This window comes from Diceros bicornis, chromosome 20 (assembly GCF_020826845.1).
Source record: "Diceros bicornis minor isolate mBicDic1 chromosome 20, mDicBic1.mat.cur, whole genome shotgun sequence".
NCBI lineage: Eukaryota > Metazoa > Chordata > Mammalia > Perissodactyla > Rhinocerotidae > Diceros > Diceros bicornis.
Genome location: NC_080759.1, coordinates 27,553,558 through 27,578,298, shown reverse-complemented (window position 1 = coordinate 27,578,298; position 24,741 = coordinate 27,553,558). Strand labels below are relative to the sequence as shown.

Sequence of the window (24,741 nt, the reverse complement as noted above, 5' to 3'; positions counted from 1 at the left end):
TTGCTCTCCCCTCTACTATTATATGAAAGCCTCATTCCCTGGGCAATCTTGTTCTACCATTCTCTTTAAGGCACTCTTATTTAGTTTGAAATTCAAGATAAAATAAACCAAAATAAACCGTACTATAGTTCAATGACCCACCTATCCCTAGTCTTTTTTATCTTTTTCCTATTAAATACATACACATACATACTGTGTCCTTTCTTCCACCCTCTACCTACGTGCTTTTCCCATCACTGATGAATCTCCCTCTCATCCAAGAGTATGCAACTTTTAAGGATCTCAACCAGAATTTAAGCAACAGTTCACTGTCTCAGACTCTGGTGTTTCTGCCATGTTAATCCCAAGTTCTTTCCAACAGCTGATGAGCAGCTGTCTCAAGGACCCCCTGATACTGCACACGTTTCTTCCTAATGCCAAATAGACCAGCCTGAGAAACAGCTGTAAAGAAGGAAACATGTGTCTTCTCCCAGCTCCTTCCTCCCTTCCTTCCAGTCCCTGCCTTCCTGACAGCCTGCGACGTCCTGGTTCTCCACTATTGCCCGGCACCCATCCCCCAGAGGGACGCTCACAGACTTCCACAGTCTGGCCTGCCAGCCCCAGGCACCTTGGCTAGCACAGGGTCATTCCTACCTTCTTCTTCCTCAGCCACAGATTACCTGGTTTGATGTCTCCTTGACTTATAAACCCTCTTCTCAGCTGATAGCCTAGTGAATAACAAGGGAATAATAAGTTACCCCACCCAAGTAGCAATTCTAATTTAAGAAAGTGCTTGCCTATCATTCCATTGCTTCCTGCACCCCTCACCACACTCAAGCCCATACGTCCTTACCTCAATGCCTTTGACCACTCTGTTCCCTCTCTTTCTTTCTCTATTGCCTTCTATTAAAACTTTTACCCATCCTTCCAGATTGCTAGAAACACCACCTCCATCTTGAAGCCTTCCATGAACAGCCAGAGCAATCAGTCCCTCTTCTGAACTCTTAGGGAGGCTAACAAGCACTACTTGTGAGCATTTGTTTGTAATACCGTGTTTTAGTCATTCCCCTGAGGCAAGACTAGTTCCTTAGACATATGTGCAGCCTCCATGGTGTCCAGCATAGTGTTTTATATAATCAATGCTCATTAAATATCAATGGAATGAATGCAAGAGACCAAAGAAAACTATTCAGATGGTAATTTCTGAGCTGAAGGTAGGGACAAATCTTATTAATCATTATATCTGCACAGCACTAGTGCCAGATATAATGCTAATATAATGCTTTTATAATAGGCACCCAAAGATGGTTTGCTGAATTCATTCATTCAGTCAGTCAGTCAGATGGGACTTTGAAGAGCTGTGTCACATTCTCTCACGTTTGCTCTGTTCCTGCTATGGTGGACTTGAGTCGGCACGATCTTTTGATTGCTCTGCATTTTTGTTCAGGTCTCGGTGGCAGCTGACCAGAGAATTTCCTTTCCCAAAACTCTGATTTCCTTCCTTGCATCTCTTTGCCATTCAAAACACATCCTGCTGTTATTTTCAGTCATCTAGGTAAATGCTTTCTGTAAGGTGGGATGGAGATGAATAACTCTATGGTGGAAAGTTAATATGGAGATGTAGCTTTTCTGATTTCTTCAGTTTCTTCATGTGTCCATCTATCCTTCATGATTTGTTTTGTTTGTTTGTTTTTATCTGATCCAAGATATAGGGAAAGATGAGCTTGTTCTTTGTAGAGAAACCAAAAAAAAGGAACTGATTGATAGGCAAACACATTGATTCAATTCAGCTCAATTTGTTTTCCTTTTTTTTAATACTATAATTAAATGTCCACTCCTGTTTACAAAATGGGAAAGAAAAATGCTTTCTGGGCTTGGAAAGATTTTTACATTTCTGGATTCATGCTTTTTGTCTCTTTCAGGGATGGGGAAAAAAATGGCTAGGATTTCCATATTTCATAAATGTCACCTGGATGTCCAGCATGTTTGAAATGGTCTCATGGCTCTTCATGTAATTAAGAAAAAATCAGGAGTATGGGAAGGAGTTCAAGGCATTGGGAAAACTTTCCTGAGCATAGGACAGCCTTGGGGAGATGGACACAGGATGCAGTGGTTAAGAGTAGGGTAGCCAATTTTCCACCTTAAGGCCACCCAGGCCTTAGTGTCACCAGCCTGGAGAATGCCATCAATGTGCCTCCCACCGTGAGTTGGGGAAACACCCAGGTCCAAAGACTCACTGTTGTCTGGGAACTGTATAGTTGGGGAGTTGACTCTCTGAAGTGTTTTAATAAAGGAATACTTTTAAGCCTCAGAACCCTCATCTGTAGAATGGGGATAATAAAGTACCTACCAATAAGTCACTTAATTTAGGAGCTGGCACATCCTATGCAGCCAATGAATGGATGCTTTTACTATAGGCAGAAGTACCAAATGGCCTCCTATTGCTCTGCAGACTTTGCTGATGTCCATAGATATGATACTTCTTGGAAATGGCGCCGCTAAAATACTTGCTCACAAAGTATTGGTGTTCCAATTTATTGAGTCTGACTGTCAAGCACCTCGCTTTGACTTAAGCTATGGCATGATTTTTGGAACAATTCATCCTTTTTTACCCTCCATTTCAGGAGCACTCAAGAATGGACTCAAGAATGGAAAGAATGCCCTGATTATGTTTCTGCTGGAGAAAACAGCTGTTACTTTAATTCATCTTATACCTCCATTTGGATACCCTACTGTATCAAGCTAACTAGCAATGGTGGTACTGTGGATCAAAAGTGTTTCTCTGTTGAGGAAATAGGTAAATCACAGGTTTGTGCTTTATTTGGCATGGCTCTAGATTAGAGAAGCAGGGAAGCCTGCAACGTCCAAGTATATTCGAGCAGGCAGACTTTGTCATTTTACTCTCTAGGTGGATGGAGGTCTGCTTTACAGGACATGAGATCTGCTGGTGAATAAGAGGAAGAGGGCAGGGGGAACTTAAGCTCTAGCGTAAAACAATCTGGTAGTAAATGTTGTAAAGAAAAGAATTGGAGCCTTGTGGAGTCTTTTCCTTGAGGAGGTCTTTAACGCTGGATTGTATTCTTGTGTGCCACTGCAAGGGGCAAACTCAATGTACTCTTAAGATTCCTTCTCTCTTCACTATTCGATATGATTATTCACATCTACTGAATATGTTGGCCTTTGATCTCTATCACTGTTGTAATAAAAGCCTAGAGTTTCTTTATCACAAAGCATAATAATTCTGGAATTTTACATTTGCAAAACAGCCAAAGTCAGTATAAAGACATGTTTATAAGATCTCAAGACAGACATTGGAGATAATCAGTTCAATGAACTAAGTGAAGATCCAAACAGATTATCCCTTGCCCATCATGTGGACGCAAAGGGAAATGAAACAAAACAAAGCAAACAAGCATAATTGGAATATTCATATTTATACTACAATAGTGTCAACAGCAAAATAGGAAGAATCAAAGGAAGACTTTGAGTAGCTGACATTTGTGCCTCAAAATCTATCCACAAAAGCTCATTTGTTGCTTATAGGAATTCCCTGGAGCTTGTCTCAGATGTGCCCTTGTTGTATGTGGTTTCCCAGTCATCAGCAGACTGGAAGAGACTGAGAGAATATGGCTAGAGGCTGCAGACAGAAACAAATAAATCTGATAGCCTGCCTTTGAAGGAGAAGATTGAGAAAACTGTAACAGGCAGAAAAGAGAACCCAATTACGTAGTTTAGTGACTATTTAGTATGTGTCCTAATGTCAATAGGTATAGCTGTTGAGTGGCTAAATGGGTGGTAGTAAGAATACTGGGTCAAGACCCATGTTCTAGCCCTGTCCCTGCCAATAGCCAGCCCTACTTGTTACCTGACTTACTTTCACTGAGGGTCTGCCATGTGCTGGGCACTGTGCTAGAATTGGTGGCTACAGAGTGAATAAGATATGGTCAAGTAGAGGAGTCGAGTGTGTTAGCAAATAATTGCAATACAGCACAGGCGGTGCTGGACTCAAAGTGTGTGGAATGGTCCTTAGCCAAAGTGGTGGCCAAAGGTGCAAATGATTGCTGGGCCTCAGGGCTGAGGAAGAGCTGCACAGAGATGGAGATAGTTCGGTTACTTCTTAAAGCAGCAGTGGGAGTTGCCAGATATACAAGATGGACTGTGTCTTCCAACAACTACTAAGTTCCAAAAGTGACAAACAGCACAGAATATTCCAGGACTCAAGAGCAGTTAGGCAGGCCCGACTGGTCAGCCAGAAAAATCATCTATGATCTTGTGTACCCCACAAAGAAATTTGGACTTTATCTTATTGCCAAGAGGCGCATTTGAATATGTTAAGCGGGGAACTGAGTATGTTACATGAGGAGAGTAATAGCTTACAAAGCACTTACCATGTGTTAAGTATAATAGCCATGTGAGATAGGTTCTATTATAATCCCCATTTTACAGATGATGAAACTGAGGCTCAGAGCAGTTAAATGACTAGCTCAAGGTCAAGCTGAGATTGGAACTTAGGCAGCATAGCTCCAGAGTCCATCTTGAAGGTATTGTACTACCTGTCATGTCACTAATGTCCCAGGGAAATTCGTCTTGCTGCAGTATAGAGGGTAGATTGGAGTAGCACAGACTAGAGGTAGAGAATTTAGAAGACTGTGATGATCAAGGCTAAAGATGATAATGGGCAGAGTTACGGCAATAGCAGGGAGGGAGCAGAGAGTGAGAGACAACCAAGAACTGAGATGACCCTAATAGATCTTAGGATGTCATTCACAAGCCTCAGCTTCCTCCTGTATTATGCACGTACCCCACTACTACCTCACAGGGCTATTCTTTGGATTTAGAGTAATATATTAGTTAGAAATTTCTTGTTCATTCAGCAAATATTTATTGAGTCTCTTCCTTGGGCCAGGCAGTGTTTTAGGTGCTGGGGACAGAAAGAGTCTGCCCTCATGAGATTTTATGCCAGTAAGGGTGGAAGAAAGAAGAAAACTAACGGAAAGAGAATAGGAGTGCTGGAGAGGTTGCAATTTTAAATAGAGTTTTCGGAGTTGGTTTCACTGAGACAGTGACACTTGAATAAGAAAGAAATGAGAGGACAATCATGTGTATATCAGAGGAAAGAGCATTTCAGCAAGAGGGCACAGCAAGGGTAAAGATCCTGAGGTGGGAGCGTGCCTTTGCTCACTCAGAGAACAGCATGGGGCTTGGGGTGGAGCTGGCACAGAGTGAGCAAGGAGGAGAGTGGCGAGACCAGATCAAAGCTGTAGTACCCTTTAGGCCATTGTAATGACTTTGGCTTTCACTTGGAGTGAGATAGGAAGCCTTTTGAGGGTTTTAAATGATGAGTGGTATGATCTAACTTAAGTGTGAAGATAATCACTGTGAGGATTGTATTGAAAATAGACTGAAGGGGGACAAAGACCACAGGAGGAGACCAGTTAGGAGGCTAATGCAGCAATAGGGTAAAAAATTATAATGGCAAGGACCAGGTTATAGAGGTGCAGGTGGTGAGAAGTTGTTGGATTCTGGGAATATCAAGCAAGTACAGCAGACAGAATGTGGGGTGGCAAAAAACAGATGCGTCAAGGAAGAATTCACCATTTTTATCCTGAGTGACTGGAGGAAGGAAGTCACCATTAACAGAGATAGGGAAGAGGAAAGAGGAGCAGGTTTGCGGGGGAAAGACTAGGGTCTTGTTTTGGGATGTATTCAGTCTCAGATGCTTTTTAAACAGAGGAGTTGTCAAGTACAGCTCATGGAAGTATGTATAAAGGTAAGGGAGAGGTTATGCACATAATAGTGATACTGAGCCTTCTTAAAAAGGACCCTGTTCCATACCCTCTATTTAAAGTAAAAAGGGAAATTTTTAACATGCAACATGAGTAATAAGTTTTAGAAAATTTTCCATCAGAAACGTTTTTATAGTTCGGTCACTTAAAAGGTTAAGCTTCGGGCCGGCCCATGGCTTAGTGGTTAAGTGCGCGCTCTGCTACTGGCGGCCCGGGTTCGGATCCCCGGCGCTCACCGACGCACCGCATCTCCAGCCACACTGAGGCTGCATCCCACATACAGCAACTAGAAGGATGTGCAACTATGACATGCAACTATCTATTGGGGCTTTGGGGGAAAAAAGGAGGAGGATTGGCAATAGATGTTAGCTCAGAGCTGGTCTTCCTCAGCAAAAAGAGGATGATTAGCATGGATGTTAGCTCAGGGCTGATCTTCCTCACAAAAAAAACAAGGGTTAAGCTTCGGTTATCAGAATTCCTCAATCCCCAGGAAATCCAAAAGGATGGCACAGTGCTGTCATTACTGTGACAATACGAAGCTTCTATTTTGCAAATCCCTCCAATTTAACTTCCAAAGTGTGGTCATAATTAATCAAATTTGAACTCTCTCTATTTTAAAAATTGATGTCCACTCCACAGTGGCTGGGCAATGGCATGCTCCTTCACAGTAAGTGTTTCCACCTCAGGTGAATACAAGAGCTTTCCCCTTTGGCCACCAGATTTTAACAGCCAGGGAGAGCTCCTCACAACATGTATTTGTAGGCTTATCTCTGATCAACCCTGGGGACCCAGACTTTGCAACACCCGGGTGACCTTCGGCATAAGAAAGGAAAGTAAATTTTGCTCTGTATCTGCAAGTGATTTTTGAAAACCTCGGTACTGAAACCTAAATAGCACTAATTTATCAGGGACTGTCTAGAATATAAATTTAGATATACTTCCTAGCTTTGGAATCCATATTTCTCTTTATCAACCTTTGGGAAATTGTGATCTCTGAGGTCCTAATAAGCAGAATACAACAGATTTACCTAAGAATGTACAGTATGTCAGTAGAAACCAAGCAAAACACTATTTCAGATTGTTCACCTACAGTTAAGTAAAGGACAGAAATCACTGAATCGTCACTATTTGAGAGAGCAGTATAATGCCTTCCTTCTTATGTCTGAAGAAATGGTCACATGTGGCTAGGAAGACAAGCTAAGGAGCATTTGCTGCATGTCAGAAGGATTGTACTAGTAGCAATATAGAAATGAATAAGACAAGGTGCTTGTCCCAGGTCATAAACAGTTGGAAGAAAAAAGATTTTTTTACCTCTATCTCCCAAACAGCCACATGTTTAAATATTGTAGGTCTTTCTGACTCTGTTCTATCACTTTTGAGTTAAAATGAATTCCTTTGCCAAAATTCCAACGCATTAATCCTATCAGAGCTAAAAGAAATGTAAAACATGACAGATCTTCAAGAAAAGTTATAGATCGGATTTTAGACTCAAAAAGGAATTTTTTTGTAGGGACTGTTTTTAAAATTAAAAACAGATCATCCTTTAAAAAATGATATCCAGTAAAAAATGACAGTCTCTCATAAGGTGAGAGTATAATAATAGGAATATTGGAAGAATTAAGAGTATGAATAATAAAAATGTGTAAAGTTATTGGGTATCTTGAGAAGAAAGCACGCTATTAATATCCAGCTGTGTCTCTCTGTGTACTAATTCTCTATTGAAATGCACAGTCCAACCAGATCCACCCATTGGCCTCAACTGGACTTTACTGAACATCAGTTTAACGGGGATTCATGCAGATATCCAGGTGAGATGGGAACCACCACCCAATGCAGATGTTCAGAAGGGATGGATAGTCCTGGAGTATGAACTGCAATACAAAGAAGTGAATGAGACCCAGTGGAAAATGGTAAGTTTTACATCTCACACTTAAAAATCGTTAACTTTTCTTTTTATTTCAACAATCCCCTCTCATATATAATGAGACTTCCTTTTGACCTAATACCACACGCTCATATTATATGCTCCATAATTGTTTTTTTTCATGAGGAAGATCAGCCCTGAGCTAACATCCATGCCAATCCTCCTCTTTTTGCTGAGGAAGACCAGCCCTGAGCTAACATCTATTGCCGATCCTCCTCCTTTTTTTCCCTTTTTCTCCCCAAAGCCCCAGTAGATAGTTGCATGTCATAGTTGCACATCCTTCTAGTTGCTGTATGTGGGATGCGGCCTCAGCATGGCCGGAGAAGCAGTGCGTCGGTGTGCGCCCGGGATCCAAACCCAGGCTGCCAGTAGCAGAGCGCACGCACTTAACCGCTAAGCCATGGGGCCAGCCCCTCCATAATTTCTTATTTGAGGAAAACTGACATAATCAGTAAAATATCATCTTGGAATTCTGTCCGACAGCAGATACTTACATGGAGCTTATATGGAAGGAAAGGAAAACTGTTTCCCCAGTCATCCTTGGTGTCCAGTTTAACTTTAGAATAAAGTCCTATACTCTAGTCACTTAGCTGTCTATGAGGATGTGGCTAAACATGGACAGGGTTATGATCAAGGTCAACAGTGAGCTATGGCTAAATATTCTACCATGATTTTAGTTGCTACTGCTCACAAGACCCCCATTAAAATAAGTTCTCAAGTGACTCCAGGAGGGAAACAGAGGGAGGGAATTTGTCCCTTAGAAGTTTCAGAAGGATGTTTTATTATGTACCTCAGGGGAGAATCAAGCTAAGAGGTTTTTACATAGGCAAGTAGCATGGTACTGGTTGACCTCTGAACTCCTCACTTCCCTGCCAAGTGTATGGGAACTCGGCACTTAGATAAATTCCACATGGCACACAACAAGAAGAAAAACAGGATTATCATGCTGTTCCCAATATAACTAATTCTAAATCAGTCTAACCACAGCCACAGCTCTGGCCAAGCTAAGTGGTTTCTGGCCAGTCATCAGGTCGTGCCCAGCAGCCTGGCACAGCCTCACTCCCAGAATTTTGAGACACCAGGCTCTGTCCATTCAGTGAACTGCTGGAAAAGAAGCCAATTTTGTCATTAGAGGAAAGTTAAGTTTGAAGCAGCTTTTGAACAGTTAAATATTGGGCTTTGAGGTTCTGTTTTCGGAATCATTTTAGTTTAGATATCTGTTCTGTAACCTGGTACAAGAAAGCCTGGTTGGATGCTGAGTCAAACAAGACTTTCTATATTCAAGCTATAATCAAACATTTATTCAGCAACCAGGTCTTGAAATAACTGCTGTGCACAAGACACTGTGCTAGGTACACCACGGCAACAGTTCTCAAAGTGTGAACCCTGGACCCCTGAGGGTCTCTGAGACCTTTTCAGAGAGTCCACAAGGTGAAGACTATTTTCTATAGTCTATAATAATACTAAAATGTTATTTCCTTTTTTCATTGTGTTGAGATTTGCACTGATGGTACAAAAGTAATGGTGGGAAAACTGCCATCGCCTTAGTGCAAATCAAGGCAGTAGTTCCAAACTGTACTGATAAGTCACACTCTTCTTCACCACCATGCACTCATGGTAAAGAAGGAGGAGAGCTAGTTTCACATAAGAATGCCCTTGATGACGCTGTAAAAAATTATTAATTTTATTAAAGCTCAACTTTTGAGTACACAGCTTTTTTAATATTCTGACACATGGGAAATACACATAAAGCATTTCTGCTCCATACCAAGGTTGTATGGTTGTCTTGAGGAAAAGCACTTAAATAGCTGAACTGCCCACTGAACTAGCTGCTTTTTGCATGGAACATCTTTTTTACTTGAAAGAACAAATGGTTATTTATATTTGAGTAAGCAAATATTTGGCAAATGTCTCTTGAAAAAGAATGAAGTGACCATATCACTTCAAGAAAAACAATTGACAGTGTTTGTTGCCAATCAAAAAATTTGAGCTTTCAAGGGAAAATTAGAATTTTGGAAAACTTGCATCTATCTGCAGCCATGAGCTTGATAGCTTTCCCAATCTTTGAAGACTTTCCTGATGAGATCAATGGTGATATTAGGGAAAGTGATTTATTTATATATTGTATAATAAAATGTATGAACGCTTTAGAAAATCTGCCTAACTCAGTGAATGAATATTTTCCAAATGACTAATACATGATGTAACCAAAATCATGCATGGGGAATGGTCCTTTCAAAGTACTAGATGGAACGGTGGATTTTAATGTAACAAAGTATGAAAGATTCATTGGTAAGGTTTCAGATTCCACATTGCAATTAACCTTTAAGAAACTACCACTTGTTTAGTTTTGGTGTTCATTTTGGTGTTCAAGAAGAATTTCCAGGGGCCGGCCCGGTGGCGCAAGCGGTTAAGTGCGCGCGCTCCGCTGCAGTGGCCTGAGGTTCGCTGGTTCGGATCCCGGGCGCACACCGACGCACGGCTTGGCAAGCCATGCTGTGGCGGCGTCCCATGTAAAGTGGAGGAAGATGGGCACAGATGTTAGCCCAAGGCCGTCTTCCTCAGCAAAAAAAGAGGAGGATTGGCGGATGTTAGCACAGGGCTGATCTCCTCACAAAAAAAAAAAAAAAAAAGAAGAAGAATTTCCACAATTATCTGAAAAAGGTATTAAAATATCCCTGTTTTTCCTCACTGTATATCTGTGTGAGATCAGATTTTATTCATGCACTTCGACCAAGACAACACATCCTCACAAATTTAATTCAGAAACAGATGTAAAAATACAGCCATCTTCTATTAAGCCAGACATTAAAGTGATATGCAAAAATGTAAAATAATGTCACTCTTCTCACTATAATTTTGTTGTTTTGGAAAGTACAATAATTTTTATAAAAATATGTTAACGTAAAAACCAATTCATTATTTTAATTTTAAAATGAGTCTTTTTAAATTTCTCAGTTTCAATTTCAAATATGGTAAGTGGTGATAGGTATAACTGAAATAAACCAAATCTTTGGGATTCTCAATAATTTTTAAGAATGTAAAAGAGTCTTAAACAAAAAAGTTTGACAACCTAGAAAAAGCAAAGACGTAAGTCAGAACGTTAGCATTCATAGATTTACTAATCATAGTTTAAACCCTGAAAGTCCATGGCGGGTAGTTATGTCTCAGCTGAGGCACAGATAGGAAACTCACACCCTGAGCCAGGTGCACGTGACCCAAGAGACCATCAGGGCTGCATCCCAATGTAGCTTTGTTGCATTTTTCATTGCACCCCTGCTAAATCTCATGAGATAGTCGGAAGGGGTCAGTTAACTTTTACTTTACTTTCCTTTTATGAATGAAGTTATATATTCTTGGTATTTATAAGTTTAGTAACTTGGACAGAGTTGTCATGAATATCAAGGGTGTATCTATAAGCACTGACCTCTCTCTTGAAGAAACCCACCATCTAATTTGTTATAAGCACAAGAGTCATAAGCATAGAAAGAAGAGAGGTTTGTAAGTAGAGGGGGAAAATGCTAGTGTTTATTGCTTGAATCAGGAATTCATATTTCTGTTTGACAATATTGCATTTGGTATTACTTTGCCTCTGTTTTTTATTAAATATGTTTTGAATATAAAAGTAATACTAATGACCATGTAGTTGCTTACATCTATTTACCTACTAAACCAAGTTGAGAATTTATGGTTTTTTAAAGACTGGATGGATGGCATTTATGAGCCATTTCTTGAGCACCCACTGTATACTTGCTATTGTGCTGGCCTTTGGAAATGCAAAGATAACAAAGGCATTGTTTGCCCCTAGGGAATTTGCAACGTAACAGAGAAATTTCAGCAGTGAAATACAAGAAGTGATATAAGAGGTATATTATCTGGCAGGATGGAGTAGGGAAAAGTACCAGGAAAGACTTCTTAGGATATCGGCAATACTTGCACTGAGGATTGGCCAAGAGTAGGTGTTCCCTCACAGGGAGGTGGCAGGGTTCAGTGTGGCTGTAGGAGCCATGTGAGCAAGTTTGAGTTTGATGAGGAAGGTTGAGGGAACATGGAGAAGGGGACATAGGTAGAATCACTGAGGGCCCCTTTTTGGTTCTGTTATTAGTGAAATCTGCAAAGAAATAATATTGGTGGCAATACCAGAGAAAATAGGGCTTTAAGAATGGAAACATAGGCTTTAAAAAATACTTTAAGAAAAATAGTAAGTTTAATATTCAGAATTCTGTCTTTACAAAAGCATTTTAGGCTTACAAATATTTCATATATTAAGAAGCTTGCATAAAAGACACAAGGTAACCATCCCATGTACATATGGGAAAAAAGAGGTACTTTGTGAGTAGAAATTAACTGAGGTGAAAGGAAAATTTGTTTTAGAAGCTGAAGGCCCAGCTTCTGACTTAATAAAACAAATTATGAGAATCTTATTTATGTGAAAAACCCATGCTGTTGAAAAAGGGAGTATTCCTAGTTTTCTACAAACAGAAACAAGATGTTCTACCTGAAAACATGTGAAAAGCACATATTGAATACCTGCTTTGAGTATTTGACTTGGAAGAAAACACTATCATTAGTTAGGTCTGCGTCTTTGATAGCAACGTGTCTTACATGTCTAATAGCCTCACTTACCCTTTCCTGGGAAGGTAAAGGATATCCCGGCCTTAAGGGTTGTGGTACCCTGATGTTCATTACCCAAGGACTCCAGTGACTTTTCTTCACCAATTTTGAATAGCAAACTATTTTGAGGTGGCTTTAAGCCTTCTAGAACAAGCAGATTAGATATGTAGTTGCTTCTAATGGAATTATTTGAAAGTTCAGTTAAGGCAACCATGATTTTTTTAGGACCCTTTGCAATTCTGTGATCACATGAATGACTACCCAGAATTTCCAAAGAACAGAGATAGATAGATAGATAGACAGACCGATAGATCGATAGGTAGGTAGATAGATAGATAATGTACATGTGACTATAATTTGTTTCAGTGTGGAAATATGTTTTTTTTTCTGTTTTTATGTCTTCATACAAAACTATAATATCCCTAAGAATAGGCAACATATCTGTAGTCTTCTTTATAGTTCTGTCATTGTCTATAATAATTCTATTATGCTTTGATCTTAGTAGAATATTTGACAGCCTAATGCAAAGATATAGCTGCATTTCTTTAAACAAGTCTATCATATCTTTCGGTTTACACCAAAATAAATTAAAGGACAATTATCTGTTTAACAAAATGATTCTTTACGAGTTATTTGCCTTGAGCTTTCTTTAAATAACAAACTCCATGAGTGCATTTTAAAATATTACCTACTTTACAGAAATTTATTTTGAATACAAATGCAGAAACACCTTATAGAGTTTATTGCATTGAGTTGTTGACTCTCTAACCAATAAGTTTTATATTTTATCTTAAAAGATGGACCCGGTATTGTCTACATCAGTTCCAGTGTACTCATTGAGACTGGATAAAGAATATGAAGTGCGTGTAAGATCCAGACAACGAAATTCTGAAAAATATGGCGAGTTCAGTGAGGTGCTCTGCGTAACACTTCCTCAAATGAGCCCATTGGCATGTGAAGAAGGTAAAATAAAAGATTTAAAATGGCAGCCTACATGGCTTTTGTCAATATATGGTGATACATTCCCTACATTGTTAGGGTGTTGTCCAGATCAAGATACATTAGCATCAAGTGTCAGGGTAAGAGACCTCGAGCTCACTATCTATATCAGGTATTATCCATTACAAAAGTGGAAGGAGGATTTTGTTTTCAAATTATTGACTTCAGGAAAAGTCCTGGGGTAGGTGCAAGTTAAAGAGGGGAAGATACACTAAGATATTAATGGAAAGTATCTCTGGATAGCAAAATTTCAGTGATTCTTTTCTTTATATGTTTCTGTATTTCTAAAATTTTCTACAATGAGTTCATTTTGCATTATAATCAGAAATAGTGTTTTTCAAATTCATAGTGAAGAAATTCTGTATCCATATGGATGGACGTATATGTGGCATCTAAGAGAAAGCTTAACATTGAGTCAGCATAGGTAGTCAATGGCAGGCGCTTACTGGTCTTAGAAAGTTTAGGTGTGGCTTTTACCTGGAGGAAGGCTTAATAAGTACTGTGCCAGTTATGCTCAAGAGTAACATGGAACATTTGAAGATCCTACATAAGAGAAATACGAAGATAATTAAAGTTTAAAGAAATGAGACCTATAAATTCAGAATAAAAGAATTGAAGCTTTTAGATACAGAAATAAAGAAAGCTGCTGAACAGTGAACAGTAAGTGTATAAAGTATTATCACTCCCAAATGGGAATTGGCTATATAGCTCATCTCCATTAAAAGCAGAAGGTTTACAGGGTCAGATGAGGAGCTGAGTTTTGTTATATGAAACAATCACAAGCTACAGAGAAATGAAATTTATATTTCTGCATTTACGGTACAGGTGTTGTTGCACTCTATTTCAGTGGTTATCAAATGAAATCACTGACTTTACTAGATGAATACAAATTAGAAAATATTTTTATGTGAAAAAGGAAAGTGAAATGTAAACTTCAACTGTTCCTCATGCTCTGAGTGAGATATTGTTCTTGTGTGTTTCAGATGTCCGGTTTCCATGGTTCTTAATTATTATCCTTGGAATATTTGGGCTAACAGTGATATTATTTTTGTTCATATTTTCTAAACAGCAAAGGTAGGTGTGATATAGTCTAATTGATATGTTTTTGCCAGTTTTGCAAACGTGTTTCCATTTGTTGTTTGATATTTCCTCTTGCAAATCATGAGTAAAAATTTTAATTAACCCGGTAAAACATTATCTCCAGTTATACATTAACCACTTTGTTGTGTTCATCATAGAGAATTCATAGATTTCAGTTCTGTCTAGGAAGCTATATAGAACATCAAGAGGCTGAGGCTAGTGACTGCACACCTTGTCATATGTACCACTTTAACAAAACTGTTATCTCAGAGCTGCCTCTTCACTTCTTCAAAATCCTGAATAAGTTGGCCCATTCATTCCAGGACCATAAGGTAGCCTGAGCTTTTGGCTGAGTTTGACGCAGTCCTAATGTACAGTCATATGTCACCGAGCGACAGAGATACGTTCTAAGAAATGTGTTAGACGATTTCGTCATTGTGCGAACATCACAGAGCGTCTTACACAAATCCAGATGGTCTAGCCTACTACACACCTAGGCTATATGGTACTAATCTTATGGGACCACAGTCGTATATGTGGTCCGTCATTGACTTAAATGTCATTATACGGCACATGACTGTACAAGAAAATTTAAGTGGCAAACTAAAGCTACCTAGATAATTCAATCTAATAAAGCCTTTTTAGACTTCATATGATGGCAATTTCAAGTAAATTCAGGTTTTATTTAAATTATTTGGGTATTTATGATTTGGTATTTTACCTGCTTTTGTAAACACAACTAAAATTCTAAGTTTGAAGAAGTTCCATTCTGTATTCTCTTGGAGTGAAAAGACTTTGGTTCCAGTTATTATTCTGCCACTGCTATTTGATCCCATTTGAGTCCCTTAACCTCTTTGGGCCACCATGTTCTCATGGGTAATGTGAGGGTGTTGAATTATATGACCTTTACATTTTCGTTAAGCTGTAAAAGCTAATCTTTCTATTTTTCTTTCTGAAAGAAACTCAATACAGAGCACAGGAAATTTTAATACAAAATATAGAAAAAATTATTGGTACCAATTGCCAGTTTTCTTACATTTACAATATTTTTAAAGTCCCATGGGTTAATCTTGCTCTTTCTCCTAGAATCGGGGTGACCAACACTCCCAGTTTGCCTGGGACTTCCCTAGTTTTAGCACTGAAACCCTGTCCCAGGAAACCCCTCAGTTCCAGGCAAACCAAGATGGTTGGTCACCCTACCTAGAATTGAAGACAAGTTCTCCAGCTGAAGTCAAGAGGCATCTACAAATCAAAATAGGATCTATCTGAATATATTTAATTTGTTTTTTGAAGTTATATAGCATTTGTAAACATCAAAATAGAATTTTAGTAGAAAGAAGAATTCTCAGATGCTAGAGTTCTAGAGTGTCAAGCATGCTAAAAGTCTCCAAATGAATGCAGAAAGGATTATTTTTCATCGAGTTTCATCTCCAATTTTATAATGTAAACCAATGGGAAAGCAAAATGCACTCTGCAATATTGCATTTTGCACCTAACTTTCTAGCAATATTTCTGTTTTACAAACACAACTATTATAAAATAGGACAACACAGTTTTCAATTGTTTGGGGAAAATTTAGTAAATAAATAAATAAATTTTTAAGATTTTAAGTAATTTATATATTTAAGTAATGCCAACAACAAAGGAGCCAAATTATTCTGTTGATTAATTTGAATTCATTGATCTGTACAGTTGCTGGGCTAATTTATATGTAACTGCAGTAGATAAACCCACTCTGTCTATAAAGTAATTTACTCTTAACATTAGCTATCAATTTCGAGTCATTGTGAAGGCTGAGTAAATTTGTTATTTTGCTTAACTATATTAGTTAACAATATTTGTAAGAAAAAGTAATCTTCTGAACAAATAGGATTTCAAAGAAAATATATTAACCTTTATCTTAAAGTGTTTTTTATGAATAATGAAGTTCTTAACTATGACGCGAGGTCAAAATCACCAAATTGTAAAAGTTTTTTGAAATCTTTTTTGTACTTTCAAATTTCCTGTGCTAAATTAAGTTCTTTGTAGAAAAGAATTAATTTTTCTCTTTCATTTGCCCATAAAAATCCTTATTATTGTCTAAATTTCCATGTTCTAATGAAAGTAGGAAATAGTAGAAAATAATTGTCAGCAGGTGTGGGAAAAACATGTAGTTCTAATAATTAAAATGACATCCCAAAGAATGAGGTGCCGTGTCAACTTTCCCCAAACCTTAGGGCTGTAAAGGGCTTCAGGTCCTCCATGTCTTTGCTTGAAATTTTTTGGGTCCACAGTCTAGGCTACTTCTTTCCTTTTTGTTTTTTGGTGAGGAAGATTGTCCCTGAGCTAACATCTGTGCCAATCTTCCTCTGTTTTGTGTACGGAATGGTCCACAGCATGACCTGATGAGCAGTGTGTAGGTCTGAGCCTGGGGTCGGAACCCATGAACCCCAGGCCAGCAAAGCAGAGTGCGCAAAGTTAACCACTGCGCCACCAGGCCAGCCCTACTTCTCCCTTTTTTAATCCAGATAATTGAGTCAACTGTAGCAAAACTTATCATGTAATGTGGATTTTAATAAAATGATAGCCAAGTCACAAACATAGTTTCATGCCAAGTTATCTTTACTCTATACTCTGTTGTTCCCTCCATTTGAGCTGTTACTAATCAGGAAAGAAATACCTGAATCAGCATAAAACAGGAGAGGCAAACTGGCAAGCTGAAAGCCAAATTCAGCCTGCAGATCCGAGTTTTGTTATTTTATGTTATTTTGATTTTTGAGTAAAGGTTTTGCTACAAAATGTTTACAAAATAGGGAATTTTCACACAAAAATCCATATTTCCAGATTCTCCCTAAGAACTGAAAGATCTAGTAAAACTGGATTGATATTCCTGCATGGCAACATGTGCTGAAGCAAAGGACCAGCTCTCCCATTCGAGAAGCATGTACACTATCTAGTTTGTCACCATTCCTGTCTCTCCCTATGACATTGCACCTGGCCTGCTTCATTTATTTGCACGACCTGCTTGGGCCCTATAGGCTGCAAGGTCTGCCACCCTGGCATAAAGTCAACCACAACTCCTAGAAAGCTAACTACTAACATGTGCCCAAATGCATCATCCTCTTCAAAAAGGAGAGGCACCCATTACAAAGTCAAGCATTAGACATTTGGAATCTTTGCTTCCTATAATTAGGGTTATGTTACATTTGTGTATGTTTTTGAACATGTGAAATATTCATTTAGAGATGCAGAACCAAGTAACACAGCAGCGTGACAGAAGGCAAAGGGCCTGGGTTATAGAGTCAGGTACATTGGATTTAAGCCCCAGCTGTATTAAGTATTAGTGCATGATTTGAACACATTCCTTAAATCTCTAAATCTTTCCGCAGATCATATCATCTGCCTCCCTTGTAGTTATATGGGTTAAATAAAATATCTAGTGTAGAGGTTCACAAACTTGTTTTCTAAAGGGCCCAATAGTAAATTTTTAGGCTTTCTGGGCCATGGATCTCTGTCACAACTATTCAACTCTGCCACCGTGGCGTGAAAGCAGCCATAGAGAAAGCATATAGAGAATATGTAAACTAATAAACATGGCTGTGTTCCAATAAAACTTTGTTTGCAAAAACAGAGGGCAGGCCAGGTTTGGCCCACAGGCTATAATCTGCTGACCCATAGTTTAGTGCAAAATACATCTCATGGTATCTGGTTTATCAGAAATAGCAGTTATTATTAATAATTTATATTTTTTCTATATCTCCTATTCATCAGTAACAATCGTTTTAATACTTATCCCACTGAGTAAACCTAGCGGAGGCTACTGAAAGCCATTTATAAAATGGAATTTGGTGTATTCCTTCGGTTAGGTAAAAAGGCGGTAGAAATATTCAAAGAATGGGTTCCCTATTGAGTAGACTGGATTGTCCATTCACAGTGAGTGGAATATCAGCTGATATCCAAAAATCAGGTTACCATCCCTGCCCAACAGTGGCATCTCTGACACATAGGTTTTTTTTTTTTTTTTAAAACAACAAAGTAAGTTCGTTGGAGTGAATAATCTCTGAGTTTTTTCTAGAGCTACGATGTTGGTTTTAAAACATCAACTCTAGTTACACTATTAACAAAATAGATAAGTGATTTATTCAGATTTATTCAGGAAATGTTTATTGAGCACCTTCTATGTGCCAGGAATTGTTCTAAGTGCTGGGGATACAATAAGTCACAAGACAGGGGGGATAAACATTGAAATGCATTATGGTCAAAAAATAATTTAAATATTTTGAACAGAAGATGTAAGTGCGTCACAGAATTATGTATATAAATCCACACTGATTAGTCAGAGATAGTCCAAATTTAGCCTGTCCCAACTGAAATGAACCCTGCAGTGACACCCTGGTTAATGAGATCATCTTATATAATTTTTAATTAACGTGAGCTGTGTGGTGTGAACTTATCCCAGTCCATCCTTTTCTGAGGGTGCAAATAATTTTGGCTCCATGTGGATTGGTTCTTTGTCCTTCTCTATCCTTCCTTCCCTCCTTCCTTCCCCCGTCCCTCCCTCCTTCCTTCCTTCCTCTGCAAATTACTGATATGTACATTAAAATTACCTTCCTTGTAACTGAAAGGGAAATTGACTTCAGATGGAATTAAATTTCTCACTCCCAAATGCTAATGCTGGCTGTCAATAAGAGACATTAAGAAAAAAAAGAAGATTATAGGAAAACCATGTTTTATTTAAATTGATTTCAGATGAGGGCTTTTTTGTTCTTTTTTTTTCTTCTATAGTTTTTCCTTATCATTTACTACTTAATATTTTCCTTCTCTTTCTCATATTCCACTTATATAAAGTACCAGAATATTTGGAATAAGTAATAGTACTGCCAATACAGTAGTCTCCCCTTATTCATGGGGGATACATTCCAAGACCCCCAGTGGATGACTGAAACTGCAGATAGTACCAAACCCTACATATACTATGTTTTTTCTTATACATACATACCAACGATAGTTTAACTTAATTTATAAATTAGGCACAGTAAGAGATTAACAACAACAACTAATAATAAAATAGAACAATTATAACAATATACTGTAATAAAAATTATATAACTGTGGTCTCTCTCTCCTTCTCTCAAAATATCTTAATTGTACTGTATTTTTGGACTGCAGTTGACCATGGGTAACTGAAACCATGGATAAGTGGGAACTTTGTTGTTAGTGCCATTGAGTCAATTCCAACTCCTAGCAACCCTTTGTACAGCAGAGTGGAACCCTGTCCTGTCATTTTGCCTAGTCCTCTCATCTTTCAGCACTATATCAGACAAAGCTCCACTGCTATTCACAGGGTTTTCATGGCCAATTTTTCTGGAAGTGGGTGGCCAGGTCCTTCTTCCTAGTCTGTCTGTCAGTCTGAAAACTCCACTGAAACCTGTGCACGATGGCCAACCCTGCTGGTGTTTGAAATAATTGTAGCATAGCTTTCAGCATCACAGCAACACGCATCCATCACGGTATGACAACTGACAGATGGGTGGTGTGGTTCCTTGACCAGGAAACCAATCCAGGCTGTGGCGGTGAAAGTGCCGAATCTTAACCACTAGACCACCAGGGCCGGCTGGGGGGACTACTGTATTTTATTTCTATCTTTTGAAATAAGAGAATGTATAACTTTGAAGATATGTCAAACCAAAATTTTGTTTGTTTTCAAGGATTAAGATGCTGATTCTGCCCCCAGTTCCAGTTCCAAAGATTAAAGGAATTGATCCAGATCTCCTCAAGGTAATTAATAAATTATCTAAATTATAGATAACACTAATTAAATGATACCTGAAGAACATTGTCTTACGTTGAGAGCTTTTGCAAGCTATATGTATCACATTCTATTTTTTGTGGCCCTTCTGGAGAAAAGTTTTTTAAAATATTACATATCTTAAAATTATGAGAAGATCTTATGTATTTAAGATTTCTTCACTAATGTATTTTTTATTATATGTTTTTGTTACTGTTGTTCGTATTGTAACCATAATTAGTCTCTGATTGTTATTTGTTAAATCACTTAATCATTGTGAGTTTCTTTTCATAGATCTTCATTTTCTTTCTCTTTCCTAGGAAGGAAAATTAGAAGAGGTGAACACAATCTTAGCTATTCATGACAACTATAAACCTGAATTCTACAATGATGACTCTTGGGTTGAATTCATTGAGCTAGATATTGATGACCCCGATGAAAAGACTGAAGGATCAGACACAGACAGACTTCTAAGCAATGACCATCAGAAATCACTTAATATCCTTGGGGCGAAGGATGATGACTCTGGACGTACCAGCTGTTATGAACCTGACATTCTGGAGACTGATTTCAATGCCAGTGACATGTGTAATGGTACCTCAGAGGTTGCTCAGCCACAAAGGTTAAAAGGGGAAGCAGATCTCTTGTGCCTTGACCAGAAAAATCAAAATGACTCACCTACTAGTAATGCTACCCCTGCTACTCAGCAGCCCAGTGTTATCCTCGCAGAGGAAAACAAACCAAGACCACTTCCTATTGGTGGAACTGAGTCAACTCATCCAGCTGCCCATACTCAGCTAAGCAATCCGAGTTCACTGGCGAACATCGACTTTTACGCCCAGGTAAGCGACATTACGCCAGCAGGGAGTGTGGTCCTTTCCCCGGGCCAAAAGAACAAGGCAGGGATATCCCAGTGTGACATGCATCCTGAAGCAGTCTCACTCTGCCAAGCAAACTTCATCATGGACAACACCTACTTCTGTGAGGCAGATGCCAAAAAGTGCATCGCCGGGGCCCCTCACGTCGAGGTCGAATCACGTGTAGAGCCGAGCTTTAACCAGGAAGACATTTACATCACCGCAGAAAGCCTTACCACTACTGCTGGCAGGTCTGGGACAGCAGAACATCCTTCAAGTTCTGAGATGCCTGTCCCAGACTATACCTCCATTCATATAGTACAATCGCCACAGGGCCTCGTCCTCAATGCTACCGCCTTGCCCTTGCCTGACAAAGAGTTTCTCTCATCGTGTGGCTACGTGAGCACAGACCAACTGAACAAAATCATGCCGTAGCCTTTCTTTGATTTCCCATGAGCTATATACTTAATGGCAAAGAGTTGGCTGGGGCATGAATGCTTAAACCAAAACAATGTTTAAACCCTTTTTTGTTGGCGGTGAGAGTATGGATTCTAAATGCCTTTTCCTGAAATGTTGAAAGATGATATTAAAAAAATAAGAAGAAGAACGCTTAATCAGATAGATATTCCCGTTGTGAACTGTAAATATTTTAAAGAATTGTCTCAAAGACTGTTTAGTGGCAGTGATTGTCTTGTTATTGTGGGTGTTGATTTTGTGAAACTTAGCATTGAATGGCTATGTTTTTAATGTATAGTAAATCATGCTTTTTGAAAAAGCGAAAAATCAGGTGGCTTTTGCAGTTCAGGAAAATTGAATGCAAATCATAGCACAGGATAATTTTTTTTAAGTTGGGAACTAAAATTATAGGTAAGAAGACAAAAAATTGTTTGGATATGTAACATTTATTTTGGCATAAATTGATAAAGATATTTTTAATAATTTACACTTCAAGCATGGCTATTTTATATTACACTATACACTGTGTACTGTAGTTCATGCAGACCCATCTAAAGAATGTAGCAACTACAGTCTAAAGCTGGTTTAATGCTCTGGTCAGTGTACCTAAAGAAAAACAAACAAGTTAGTTTTTTACAAGGCCCTTTTTATACCTCCTGAAACTCCTTAAACAATTCTAAAAGGATTGTAATTACCTGCATTATTGGAACACGCTCGTTTTATCTGAATTTTTAAACTAATATTTGTTAATTTAGAAAACTTTAAAATGTTTGCACAAGTCAACTTATCATGAACCAAAAAACAAACAACCAAACAAAAAACCCTTTCTTACCCAAATTTTGGTTCATGTCAGAGAGCTACATACTAAGAGAAGTAGAAAGTATAGCTGGTCCCTGTTGACCAGGTTGCTTGAGTGTTGCAGTTGCACATGGAGTGAGTTTTTTCATGATCCGAGTTCACGCAGATCATGAGGGGTAAGCCCTAGAGCCTCCGCAGCAGTATCTTCAAACACAACTTGATTTTATTTCATAGTTCTAAGAAGGGAATAAGGTACAAGAAGCACTTTGTAAGTTGAAGCAGGTCGAAATGAAGTTAACCAGATAATGGAATAAAAAGTTCAAGAAATAGCTTTTTGTTTCACAGCCTATAGCCAGACACATCCTCATTATTCATGGTAATGAGAAACAGAAGGAACAAGATTTTAAATCCCCCCAGATAACTCAAAATTTACTTAAACCAATAGCAGAAACTTTCTTCCTCACTAGGCCTTTTATAGGATTTATTTAAAGTATTAAAAGAAGAAATTTCATCATTTTGTTATTTCTCCTCGGAGTGGATTGGCCTCAAAGCAGGGGAAGGAGAAGCCTGTGTAATTTATAAATTATTTTTCAATCCCTGAATAACCTAAACATCATTCTTCGGAGCATTGGGATTGCTCCTCAAAAGGTTTGTCAAAAAGAGAAGAATCTCATCTCACTGAAGAATGCTTCTCACTTTAAGTATTTTTTTTAAAAGGTTAATAAAACTTTAAAGTTAGCTTTAACTTAAACAGTATTTGCCATTTAGCTCAGACCGTTTTAGGAAACAAGCTTAATGGTTGGTAATTTTAAATTCCCTCTTTCTTGCAGGAAGGACAGTGAAAAGCTAGAATTGGGTGTTTATAAAGTTCAACATGTTACTTTGTAATAGATGTTTAGTAGATTTTCTGCTACCTTGCTGCTATGGTTTTCTCTAAGAGCTACATAATTTAGTTTCATATACAATTTCATCAATGTAGAACCTAATTCAACTTAAAACTGTGTGTTTGGGAAAACTCTGACTATTTCACAATAGGCTGACAACATTTCTATAGCCAAAAATAGCTAAATACCTCAATCAGTCTCAGAATGTCATTTTGGTACTTTGCTGGCCACACAAGCCATTATTCACTAGTATGACTAGTTGTGTCCTGCAGTTTATATTTAACTTTCTTTATGTCTGTGGATTTTTTTCCTTCAAAGTTTAATAAATTTATTTTCTTGGAATTGTGTGGTATGCTTCTGTTGTCAAACACCCACATGAAAAGCATCCTAAACCAGACTACATACTGTCAGTTCTTCACACTGTAGGGGGAGCTTAGCACATTTGGTTAAACACATTGGCAATGGGTGTGAAGATTTGTGTTATGTGCTGGAATATATAGAGGCAAAGGAGGCAGCTCCCTACCTCTCTTTCTTGAGGAAACAGGAACCCAGCTCAAAAATATCCTGCTGGGGGCCCACCCGGTGACATAGTGGCATAGTGGTTAAGTTCCCTCTGTGCTTAGGCAGCCTGGGGTTCTCAGGTTCGGATCTCGGGCAGACCTACACACCACTCATCAAGCCATGCTGTGATGGAGATCCACATACAAAATAGAGAAAGATCGGCACAGATGTTAGCTCAGGGACAATCTTCCTCAAGCAAAAAGAGGAAGATTGCCAACAGATATTAGCTCAGGGCCAATCTTCCTCACTTAAAAAAAAAAATCCTGCTGGCTTACCTGGACTGCGCCCTCTTCTCAGCCTGCTAACTCCTCATGGGTGGAGGCTCTTACAGCCACGTTTTGTTGGACACATCATACCTTGCTTGACGTGTCAGGGGGAAGGGGGCAAGGGTGAGGATGAGAGAGTGGGGCTTGAACCTTGTCTTTAAACTGCATTTCTAGCTTGAGCATGTTGCCTGGAAAAAGGAAAAGCAGCTCCTCCTCTACCATTCATGCATTATCACAAGCCAGTTTGTCAGACTAGCTACTTGTCATCTTGAGAAGCAGATAATAAGTCAAGCCTGGGAGGGAGGTCAGTTAGGTAGGTTATGTAGAAGCCTGAGAAAACGGTAAGCCATAAAGCATAGAGTCCTCTACAGGAGCTCCAGGTGAGTTAGCTACTAAATCACAGGCTCCTGTGCAGGCGCTGGGTCCTGAGAGGTGAGAGTCCGGTGGCATTGATGGCACTGAACAATTATCTATTGCTTCAGCAAGTTGAAGGCAATTGCCACAACTTTTCATAATACTAGAGGGTTTACGTTCAATACAAATAAAAAATCTCTCCACCTGCTGCCTTCTGCCCTTGGAGCAGCCATTACCTGAAAGAACCATGAGTGAAGCCTCAGGGTTTCCTACTTCTTTATTTGGAAGTACGGTTTGGAAAATCGTGTCTCTTTTGTCACTAAGACATTGGAACACACGCTGCCTTAACATTTACAAAACAAATAAAAGACCATCGTTTTAAGCACCAGATATTTAGTTTTTACATACATAATACC

At 38.7% G+C, this 24,741-nt stretch overlaps 1 protein-coding gene across 1 annotated transcript in view; it reads left to right on the top strand.

The window, feature by feature from the left end:
- The window catches only part of GHR (growth hormone receptor), a 250,981-nt gene extending 227,501 nt beyond the window's left edge, over positions 1–23,480 (top strand). The window contains exons 5-10 of the mRNA XM_058564158.1: positions 2,604–2,776; positions 7,497–7,675; positions 13,101–13,266; positions 14,286–14,376; positions 20,070–20,139; positions 20,470–23,480. Coding sequence (XP_058420141.1) covers positions 2,604–2,776; positions 7,497–7,675; positions 13,101–13,266; positions 14,286–14,376; positions 20,070–20,139; positions 20,470–21,441 — 1,651 coding nt within the window. The 3' untranslated portion in view covers positions 21,442–23,480. The remainder of the gene's footprint in view (positions 1–2,603; positions 2,777–7,496; positions 7,676–13,100; positions 13,267–14,285; positions 14,377–20,069; positions 20,140–20,469) is intronic.
- The last annotated feature ends 1,261 nt before the right edge of the window (positions 23,481–24,741 follow it).